Source organism: Capsella rubella, unplaced genomic scaffold, assembly GCF_000375325.1.
Source record: "Capsella rubella cultivar Monte Gargano unplaced genomic scaffold, Caprub1_0 scaffold_3, whole genome shotgun sequence".
Lineage (NCBI taxonomy): Eukaryota > Viridiplantae > Streptophyta > Magnoliopsida > Brassicales > Brassicaceae > Capsella > Capsella rubella.
In genome coordinates, this window is record NW_006238921.1 from 10311642 (window position 1) to 10323842 (window position 12201).

Here is a 12201-nt window from a genome sequence, read left to right on the forward strand (position 1 = left end):
GGTATTTTTGAAAATGGATAGATAAAGGGGGTATTTCTCAAAAATTCTCTTAAATTTTGTATTGAATGATTGTCATAAACATTTATTTATTTTGTTGAATGATATATGATTAAGTCCTTTCATTTTCTTTGCCATTTGATTATAACTTATAGTGTAATTAAATTTTGTATTGAATGATTGTCATAAACAATTTTTTTAAAAAAAAAATTAAAACCTTAAATATTTTTCCACCAATAAGGAGAGAGTAGAACCTTACTTTTATATATATGATTAGCTAACAATTTACAATTGCATTCAACTTTATATTTTATGCACGAAACTATAATCCAACCCTCATATAATAGATATTTAATTAGCGAAATCCATAAATAAGGTCAATCCCAAAAATTCATATACATTTTTATATGGATTGATTTATACATTATACATCTAATTTTGTTAAAATTCAAAATATTTGCAAGATAACTTTCAATTAGGTTAGAGTCCGATGATAGTTTCTCGACAACCAATTTCTCATCTGCCTTAATGTCATTGAGAAATGACGTATTTACTTCCTCATCTACTGCTACGATGTTGTGTAACATACTAAGCATTTTTTTGATGGTTAAGAGAATAGGCTTAAGTTAAATTGCTAGTTATGATATATATGAATGGATGTTAATTTCTTAATTCCAACACTTTTTTTTTCTTCACTTCCATCTCCAAATGCCACATTTAAAAACTCTATAAAATATAAAATAAAATATAACAGTTACAAACCACTTTTCTTTTCTCAAAATCGTACCCAAAGAAAGACAAAAAAAAATGTACTGACCACGTGGATTAAGACAAAAACTAAAAAGAACATGTTGATAATTGTTTCTTAAAATATGTAAGAAAGGTAGGGATAAAAACATTATTTTCAATGCCTTTTTTGAACTTAAAAACCATGCATATTCAATAAAAAAAAACTTTGAAGTAAATTAAAAATAATATTAAAAACATAGAAAAAACAATTTTTTTCAAAAAGTTGTTTTCTTCTGCATGCATTAAGTATAAAGACACTTAGAAGTTGTTACAATTAAAGAGGGTTTGATTCAATCAGCAATTTTGTGTTGTAGTAACTTCCTTTACAGTCTTTTATAAAACTTTTGATCTTATGCAGTTTTACATATTTTCCAAAATATAATTTATAATGTTTTAGACAATAAACATATAAAAAAAAAAAGATACAATATACATATTTTTATGATCACCAAACATGATAGATTTGTGTTAGTTCTCATTCTACTGTCACCAAACATGAAAGATTTGTAGATATATACTCTCTTTCCATTAAATTGCACGTACCAAAGAAAAAAAAAGTGTAATCTATTTATTATCTAAAACATGTAAAACATGATCAACATTTAGAAAACTTGTTTCAGTAAAATAAGTATATGAAAGAAACTTTAATTGTTCGTTCACACACTAGACCACAGTGGAGTCCAACTATCTTAGTTTATGCATGTGTCGGTGACTCATATATAATCGCCACTTAGCATAATACGATTGTCTAATTAAGTCAAACCAAAGTTTTGGAATTAATCGAAATGAAAATATATATTATACTTTTTAACTATATTTTTATGTGTACAATAAGAACAACTATTATTCTCTCTGCTTTTACTGTAATTGTATGTTTACATATGAGTATTGAATAATTTATGTATATATTTATAAACCACTAAACAATTATTATATATTTCGATTTTAGTTTTGATGTCCTTCATATAATATGTTTTGGTGTTGTTAGAAATTAAGTGTAATATAATTTACCCTTTTTTGGCCAACAACATGTAATAGAATATCCGATTTTGTATTTAGATGGTGATTGAGCAGCGTAATTAGCATAAACTTTTAAATCATAGTTTCATCAACCTATGATTCTATTTCATTTTTCATTTTTTTCTTACTTTTTATTTATACTTTGCGTTGCAAAAATATTAAATGTTTTCTTAGTTCAGAGTGATTATTTAATATTTTACTTGATAATTTTTTTATAATATAACTTAGTTTAAAGTTTTTGCAGATAATTTAACTACCTAATTTTGTAGAATCATATATCATTAGAGTTTCAAAATGAAATGAGAGGAATCATAAAGTTTATTATCTTCTTCGTCCTCCTGTATATATAGATTTTAACATATTTAATGTTATATAAAAATGGATACACATTTCAATATTTCATAAACAATCAAATTTTTAAATTTTACTTGGTATTCTCTCCTAATATTTCTTTAGTAAAGTTAAAAAATAAAATCAAAACTTGCCAACTTAAAACAAAAAAAAAAAGAGGAAAGAAAAAGCAAGTTCCTAGCCGGCCGTTTTCAATATCTCTTGGCTTCTTCTAACTTTTAATTTATAACAATTTTGTCATTCTCTGAATTGAGTATGTAGCCATATTAAACTGAAGAGTCCAAAACCTTTTTACAAATCACAAACCAAATCATCTCCTTACATATCAATACATTTTGTTACCTCAAACTCTTAGTTACTGTCCATTGAACCTTGAAATCTTTTGTTTTTGAGATTTACAAAAGTTTCTTTTCCTTCTTTAAATCATAACTTTTATTTAGTTTCTTTCCCCTATTGTACTCTCAACCAACCACTCTGATCTTGAAAACAAATCAAACCGAAACAAGAAAAGAATCTTGACAAAGTTTTGAAAGAGCTCATGGATCAAGAAGCTATAGAAATGAGTTCCAAAGAAATGATCAAGAAGAAAGACAAAGGAAAAGAAATTGTCACTTCTTCTGATCATCATCACAAGGAAAAGGTCTCAATGATCTTAACTGAGCAAGAAATAGAGTTTCTTCTACAAAGTAGTAACAAAGAAAACTTAGAAAAATCTAAGAAAGATAATGCTGATGAAAAAGAAAAGAGCACTTCATCATCATCTTCTTCAAAGATCATTCCATGCATTTTCTACACATCAGATGAAAAGGCTCGGTTGCGGTGGTCAAGCGACCTTCATGATTGCTTTGTTAATGCTGTGGAAAAACTTGGTGGACCGAACAGTTAGTAACATATATACACATCTCTTGAGTTCTTCATTTCAGTCACTTATTTTGATCTACTTTAGCTTTGCATGTTGTATGTTTTCATCATAAAATTATACTTTTCTTATGGTTTCTACATGTTTTCTTTGGATTTTATGAATTCATTCATGCATGTTATCTATGATGAAATCAATCTTTATAGAATTGTGATCATCATTGATATTAGAGTTTTTCACAAACAAAAATTGATATAAGAGTTCATATATCTATATAATTTGTTTTGGTTACAATTCATTGATCTTTGTGTATTTTAGATTATATTCATGTGTTTATTTTTCTGTGGATTGGAAACAAAGTTTGGTCTTATTTATCTTTAACCTTGGATTCATTTTCAGTGGTCATAAAAGCTTTGATATTTTGTTTTCATGAAGTGTTATTGATTCTAGAAAAGGTGACTTTAAGATTCATATAGACCATTCTTATATTTGTTTTAATAAATTTTTGTTAGTAAAACTTTATAGATGGTTATATGATTTCAAATATTTCTACATACAGTATGTTAATTTTAATATCTTTTTAGTTTATATTAAACATTTTAGTCCTAATTTTGTTGACATACAACTTTAAATGTTTGTTATTAACATTTTAGATATTAAGTCGTTAATCAAGATGTTACTTTTTTCGTTTTGCGAAAAATTTGGAATGTGTATAATTTATCCAACAGTTTACTTGCGGCGAATAGTTTATATGTATTCGCAAATACTTATTTTGGAGTTTTTCGTTACGCGATAGACATTTTGTCGCTTTTTATTGATATCATATTAACAATAGCATAACTTTGCCACGCGTCATTGCATTCATATATTTTTCGCGTATTAGTAAAAAGATAATTTTGGTTACACAAGAGATTTAAATTATGTATACTTGAATGGTTTACTCTTACACAAACAACATCTATACTTATAGGTAGGGCTAAAACATCCAAAACTGTTGTTGCATTATTGATATGTTGATACATATATTTCTGTTTTTGCAGAGGCAACGCCGAAGAGTGTAAAAGAAATGATGGAAGTCGAAGGAATTGCACTTCACCATGTAAAGAGTCATCTTCAGGTAAGTATTTGCATATTCTTATGTTTCTCATATGACTCGAAATTTAATTTTAATTTTCATAATTTATTTAATATTTTAAGTCTTCTATGTTTTCAGAAATTTAGGCTTGGAAGGTGTAACATTCAGAATGGAACAAATCAGTATATTAGACGTATGTTCAGCTTCATTCCCTTAAATTTATCTTTATCTTCTTCTTTTTTTCTGGTATTATTCGAATTAAAAATTTTGAAGTCTTTTTTAAAGATAAATAATAAAAAGAGTAGTGTACTTATAATTAAAAAAAAAAAGAAAAGGGAAATTTCTGAAAATACTACATTTTAAGTTTTATTTCAGAAAATACTATTAATAGTTTTATTTTTCTGTCAATACTACTATTAATTTTATGTTCCAAAAATGTCACCAAAAGTTTTGTTTTCCAAAAATACCAAAAACACAAAATTTTATCTTCAAGAGTTTAGAATATTTTTTTTGTTGGGTTTTGGTAACCTATTTCAGATTTAGCTTATAATATTTAGGGGCCAAGTTTTAGTGTTTAGGATTTAGAGGTATAGTTTTGAAAGTTTAAAGTTTAGTTTTAGTGTTGTAGTATTTTCGGAAAATTTTGTTTTAGTGGAACTTTTAAGAAATAGAACGAATAATGGTTTATTTGTGATTTTTTTCATTTTAGTGGTATTTATGAGAATTTTCATAGTACTAAATATACTAAAGAGAAATTCCTCAAAATGCTATTATTTTTGTTTTCTTTCCAACAATACCACTAAAATCAAATTATTGTTTAATGGTATGGAATTTTAAATCTTTGGTTTGGGTTGATTATTTGCAATTTAGGGTATTGTATTTAGGGGATTTTAAATCTTTGGTTTGGGTTGATTATTTGCAATTTAGGGTATAGTATTTAGGGGATAGGGTTTAATGTTTAGAATTTAGAATTCAGATTTTGAAAATTTAAAATTTAATTATAGTTTTGTGGTATTTTTGTCCTAAAAACAAAAATGATGGTATTTTAGAGAATGCCCCATATACTAAACCTATAGTTTACGACTCCTTTTTAATTTATATTTCTTAGTATCATATAAAAATATGGTTATGGCATCTAAGAAGTCATATGCTCATCATTACTAAATTTTAATTTTGATTATTTTTGGTTGATGCGTTTCTTTTAATGGTCTTATACTAAAAGATATATTATCCATATTTTAAAAAATTATATCAAAACCTATGAGATAAAACAAAAAATAATTAACGTTATTTAGTTTTCTTTTATTGTATTGATCAAATATGTAAAATAACTTAAAAACAAAATTTCCATTTAAAAAAATATACCAAATAAAAAAATTAAGAGAATTTTTGAGAAATACCCATTTTGGTGTACCTCCTATCCATTTTCAAAAATACCCCTCTTTAAATATAAAAAATAATACAGTTTTATATAGTTTATAAGGTACTTCTATATAATAACCACTACTGGGAGATTCGATACAAATATTTTAAAATGTTTTAAATAGTTTTAAATCGTTTTTATAAGTTTTATAAGGTTTTTAAAAGGTTTATACGGTTTTTATAAGGTTTTTATAAGGTTTTTATAATTTATTTTTACGCTATTTATGAAAGGTATATAAAGTTTTATACACATATAAAAGTAATTGTGTATATATTTATAAGCTTACACACATGTTTGGATAAATTTCAACATTTTTAGTGGGTTTTTTGATAAAGTTTGAAAATAGGGTATTTTTAAAAAGAAGTATATGAAAAGTGGTATTTTTGAAATTCCCCAAAAATTAATGTCTTCTATCTTGTTTCTAAAGGTTTTAAAAGTGCTCGTGACGTTAAAACATGTGCTTCAATAAACCCACCTCGCCCACAAGTAAATATGTAAGAAAATAAGTATTTGTGATAGTTTTATAAAGTTATAATATTCATGTTATTAAAATTATAAAAAACTAATTCATACTTATTACGAGAGTTTTGAACATATTGAGTAGAAAACCTAGACTTATGGGAGCTGTAAAACCGAAGCCAAAGAAAGAAAAAGAAGTCCAAGGATCACTCTACATGCTTATTGAAGTAAACTTAATTATTATCTTTATTTTCTACTAATTAATACATCTTTGTGTGATACATAACGTTTTTAAAACATTTGTTGTAGAACGATCTACGTTTACAAAGATATCGCAGAGCACAAAGAATGCAAAAGGCCTTTGCTATAGAAACTCAACATTTTAAGGCAAGTATGGTTCCAACCTCACCTAGTCAACAACACAACAACTATGTTTCTTCGACATCAACTTCTATATCACAAGAACCATCTTCACATACACAAGAGGAATGGTTTATACCATTTTCATACCATTTCCCCTATGGAGCGACAAATCCATTCCCAATGAACTACTCACAACAACAACCATCTATCATCATACCGCAAAACATCACTTCGGTCGAAGATTTTTGCAATAATGGTATGGCTTGTCTTTCATTGAATGAGTTTAATCAAAACATGACTAGCAATGCATTTTTGATGTACGAGCCATCGATGTATCCAACTCAAGGGAATCTACAGTTCAACGAGTACAATATGGCTCAAGGTTTTTTCAATCCATATATGTGTACTATTGAGTCACAATCTATGCCACCTTGCTTCTCTACTGTCACAACTCCACAACAGCTTCAGCTCAACGATGGTTATGTCATTCATGACTCATATGACAATGCAACTTCAGTATCTGCCACAGTACCACCAATAGCTGATCCTCCTCATCAGGTAAATAACAATTTTATCTTAAATATATGATATTCTTTCTCCCTTTGAGCTAGCTTTTGGGATTTTGGGATTCGTTAGGTCATATTCATAATATGATATCAGAGTCCATGTTTAAGTCCAACAAATAATTTCCCACAAAAATGGTTTCTCACCTACATGTCCCATATAATTAAATGACATGTCTTGTCGTGGCATTCCCGAGATATTGGTTTTGGACAGTTTCCGTGTTGGACTGTTTCCCACCCACATCTCTATAGGGAATATTAAAGTCAAAAGTCTCCCATCGGTAGGGACAAAGATCTTAGGACAATATACAAAAGATGTTGCAATCTTCTGTTCTTAAATTACCTTTTGGGATTAGTTACCACATTCCTAATAATATCAAATCACATATTCGTAGATTATTATGCTTATTTATTTTCTTTTCATCAGGAAACTTTGAACAATGCATTTATATTCTCAAAGTCACCAGAGTCAATACAAGGATATGTTCCACAGTATACGTACAGTTCATATCCACCATACAATACTCTTGAAGTGGTTAAAGCCCAACTCAATGCATTACATAGCTCAAACAGTACTAGCCAAACTCATGAAACACTTGCTCGTCATGAAACCAACCTATCGAGTTCTGTCACAAGGGATGAGGTAGATGACCCAGTGGATAAGTATATTGATTGGGCTAAAGTTGAAGAAAGGGATATTGAACTTGATCCTGTTGAAGTGCTCGAGGCTTTAGGTTTTGGAGTAAGTCCTTAACCTTACTTAATATATAATGTAAATATTATTTGGTACGTACTCGTGTTATATTGTATATAACTTTGTATGTTTGTATTGTATTCGTACGTAGTCTTAGCTAAGTATTGTGTTATTCTGTATAGAACATCGTATGTCTGTATTCGTACGTAGTAATCACCTTGGTTGAATGATATTAATATAATACAGCTTCTAGACAGTACAAGAAAACAAGGTTGTAACAGACGGATTCGGTAATTACTGAAAGAATACCGACGAATTACTAACGAAAAATGTGTGTGTAATCTGTCGGTAATTTATCAATATTACCGACAGATTTATAAAGAATTATGTCGGGTTACAAGATTTGGTTTATCTATGGTGAAAGATCCGAGTACGGTAGTGCTAGCGAACCATATATTGTTGATAGCGTAGAGGAACCTGGAACGGAAGTAGATTATGGTGTAGGTACTGTTCAAATGGTGAATAATGTGTACTGGAAAAATATGCAGTTGATGGAAGAAAATGTTGATAGGGTAGAGGAACCTAATGCAGAAGCACAAAAGTTTGTTTCTATGTTGGACGCAGCTAAGCAGCCGTTATACGGAAGATGTAGAAAAGGTCATTCGGCATTATCATTTGCGAGCAGATTTATGACGATAAAGTCAGACTATAATTTGGCTGAGGAATATGTTGATGCGATAACCAATTTTATGAAAGACATTTTGCATGATGAAGACTAAAGTAACTATTCTTCATAAAAAGAAAAGAAATTAATCAAGATCGACGTCACAATTTGTCAAGCTTATAAAATTACAAGAAATAATGATAATAATGATATAAAATTGTATTTAGAATTTACTAAAATGTTTGTTCTATTTCATAAGCATATTAGTCTTTTAGTCAACAATTAGATTGGGCATCATTTGCATAATTTATTTTACTAAAAATGTTTTAGCGAATAGAAAAAATTATAAGTGATACCAAAATAACTTTAAATTGATGTAAAACTGATACGAAAGAGTTAAAAATAACAAATTTTTAATAATACTTTTAAGATTATTTTTTAGTATAGATCTATTGTCTAGAAAATTGTTAAAATGACATATTTCATACCACAATTATAAAATTTATTATACAGCAGTATATATATATATATATATATATATATATATCCCAATAATATACGATTATCAATCAAAACCTATATGTTATAATATATATATATATATATATATATATATATTTAATTTGGACCTAATCTGTAATGTTTTCATGGCAAATTGGATTGAAACATGCAAATAATAAGATGTCGGCAACTTTTAAATTTCTTTTTTCTAATTCACTGTAGAAATATTTTAAAAAAAATTGTAATTTTTTTTTATAAACCTATTTATTTTTTATTTATTTTTGTGTCACCAATTGTTTAGAATTGAAATATGTGGAGAAAAAAAGAAGATGACAATTGTCACTGCTCCAAAAATACCATATCCTAAAGGGAGAATTACTTAGATAGACCACAATTGTATGTTTATTCCTTAAACAACCAAATCTTTTTTTTATTCCTTAAATGTCTTTCAAAATGGGTGTAATTACAATTAACACCCTTGGTCTGTTTTCTCTTAAAATTGCCACATCAGATCCGAAACTGCCACATCAGATCCGAAATTGCCACATCATCATCGACAGTTATTCTTTCATTAATTACAAAAGAGAAACTGAACAGTTTCTTTCTCTTCACTGTTCACAATTGAAAAAAAAAAAAAAAAAGTTTCTCTCTCGCGACAGAGAAATTCCTCGCCGCCGACGACGAAGACAATACTCGCCTTCTACACAGTACTCGCCGCCGACGCTCTCTCTGTTTCGGTCTTCAAACTCGCCTTTAGTCGCTGTGAAGAGAAGAAGTCGCCGTGAGTTCGTCGTAGTTTCTTTGCTGCATTCGAGACCTTTCATATTCCGGTAAGTGTCGAACTGTATTTCCGACTATACTCGTGTTTGTTTTTGCTTATTATGGTTGATTGTCGCCGTCGTTTGCTCTATTCATTCGACGGCTGAGTTACAGTATTCGTGACGGCTGATTTGTCAGATCTATAGATTTGACGACTGAGTTACTTATCATGTTATGGCTGAGTTACTTATCATGTTATGGCTGAGTTGTCTTACTTTGTTATTGATGTGGCTGAGTTATAATATTTGTTATGGCTCACTTAGTAACTTGTTTTAAGTTGCGGCTGAGTTATAGTTTATGTTGTGGCTGAGTTATAGTTTATGTTGTGGCTGAGTTATAGTTTATGTTGTGGCTGAGTTATAGTTCATGTTGTGGCTGAGTTATAGTTCATGTTGTGGCTGAGTTATAGTTTATGTTGTGGCTGAGTTATGATGTGTTTATACTTATTTCAGATGGCTGCAGAACAAGCAATGCGTTACCCACCGAGACTTTACGAAGAAGGGATGTCTAGCCTCAAGAAAAAAAGCATGTGTACCTATTTTAGGATGGCAGATTTCCCTGGGGTTAGGGAATCAATTGGACAAGACGCGTGGGATGAGATCAAGCAATTACCTCTTGGAATAGTTGCTAAACTAGTTGAAAGCAAATTCGTTTGGTCTGCTAAGACTGTACACTATCTATTGTGTAATCAGTTGAGAATTAAACACAAAGAGCTTTGGTGTTTAGTTGGTGGCCAGCCTATAAGGTTTGGTTTGAATGAATTCGCTCACCTCACGGGGTTAAACATAGATCCAACTCCATCAGAGAAGTTTGAACCTTCAGTTGACTTCAAAAAGTTCTTAACAGAAGAATTGAAAGTTCTCGGTGGGGAAGGTCCAACATATGATGAGCTACTTAAAGGATTATTAGTGTGCCGGTCATGGTCTGTTGAGAAGCGCAAGTGGTTGGGGCTATTGATTTTCCTAGCCATTGGAGTCTACTGCGTGCATCATAACTCACGGATACCATTTGAAGCTGCAAAAATAGTTTCTGATGATAAAGCCGTGAAGGCTTATCCATGGGGCCGGTCGCATTTGAGACTATGGTTGATAATGTGAAGTGCTTGAATCCTAGAGGTAGTTCCTACACCCTTGGTGGGCCGGTTTACGTGTTACAAGCTTGGGCATATGACTCTATCAAATGCTTAGGAGAGCGATTCGGGAATTTAGTCGAGAATGAAGAGATCCCGTTGTTTCGATGGCCTGGGACCCGTACACGTTCAGCATTAGATGTGGCCATTGCTGAAGATATCAAAAAGTATAGTGAGGTAACTGAAATCCGTCTGATCTCTGTTTTATGTTATGACTGAGTTACGATTTAGGCATGGCTGATGTATATATTAGTAATGGCTGAGTTATAGTTTATGTTATGACTGAGTTACGATTTAGGCATGGCTGATGTATATATTAGTAATGGCTGAGTTATAGTTTAGTTACGGCTGAGTTATATATTAGTGATGGCTGAGTTATAGTTTAGTTACGGCTGAGTTATAATTAAGTTATGGCTGAGTTATAGTTTAGTAATGGCTGAGTTATAGTTTAGTTATGGCTGAGTTATGTATTTGTTTTGTCTTTATGAGTTATACTTATTGATGTTTGTCTTCTAATGTAGCTGCGTGTGAGTGCAATGGTGATGAAGGGTGATGTAAGTGAGCTTTTTCATACGTGGCCAAATCAGACAGAAGAAGACCCAGAACTTGTCAACTTGGTCAATGACATACATGAAGAAAAGCTTGTTAAAGGTTTTTGGGATGTGAAAGTGAATGAGGACAAGAAGAAGAGTGGAAAAGTTAAAGCAGCGGTTGAGTCTGAATCTCCCGCTGCTAAGAAGTAGAAAGTTGAAAAGGGTGGTGATTCTGGTGCAGAAGATGCACAGAAGAAGAAGAAGAAGAAGAAGATAAACGAGGAGGTAAAGCCTCATGAACAGAAGACTAAGAAGAAGAAGAGTGAGGAGGTAAAGGTAAGTTATATGTTATATAGTCATATAACTTTGTGTATGTTTTGATTATCAATTTTTGTGTATGTTTTGCAGGCTGATAGTGAAGAGGACGATGCTGGTGGAAAGGTGTCACTTAAATTACTCGTGGGTATGGTTTCAGAAATGAAATCAACTATTGAGACCATGAAATCAAAGGTTGAGACCTTTGATGATAAGTTCACACGTGTTGATGAAGAATTCGTCAAGATGAAAGGCCTAATTTCCTTCGTTGCCAGAAGTGGAGGCCTAGCTAGTCTCATGAGTGGAGGCAAAAACATTCAGAATGACGACACATTACCACTCAAGAGCATCTCCAATATAAGAATCAGAGATGCTTTTGGGAAAAAAAAAGAACAGACTCCTGTAATTCAGAAGAAACCGTCAAGCCAAGACTACTCTGTTACTAGTCCCCCGGTAAGTTGAGTTCTCTTAATTTTATGTAATGGCTGAGTTATTCGATTTTTTTAATTAGTTGTTTATGTTATGGCTGAGTTATCAAATACATTACGGCTGAGTTGTTTATGTTATGGCTGAGTTATCAAATACATTACGGCTGGCTGAGTTATATATCTGTTTTGGCTGAGTGGTTTTATGTTATGGCTGAGTTG

At 30.5% G+C, this 12201-nt stretch overlaps 1 protein-coding gene across 2 annotated transcripts; it reads left to right on the plus strand.

Moving 5' to 3' along the window:
* The first annotated feature begins 2494 nt into the window (after positions 1-2494).
* Positions 2495-7847, plus strand: LOC17893685 (myb-related protein 1). Of its 2 annotated transcripts, XM_023786528.1 has the most exons (8): positions 2495-3038; positions 4057-4133; positions 4230-4284; positions 5942-6008; positions 6119-6200; positions 6283-6592; positions 6683-6894; positions 7327-7847. In XM_023786528.1, the coding sequence occupies exons 1-8, from the start codon at positions 2696-2698 to the stop codon at positions 7651-7653; spliced, it is 1473 nt and encodes a 490-aa protein (XP_023642296.1). In that variant the 5' UTR covers positions 2495-2695; the 3' UTR covers positions 7654-7847. The 2 variants fall into 2 exon arrangements, with proteins under 2 accessions (XP_023642296.1, XP_006300151.2); XM_006300089.2 differs by having other exon boundaries at positions 6283-6894.
* The last annotated feature ends 4354 nt before the right edge of the window (positions 7848-12201 follow it).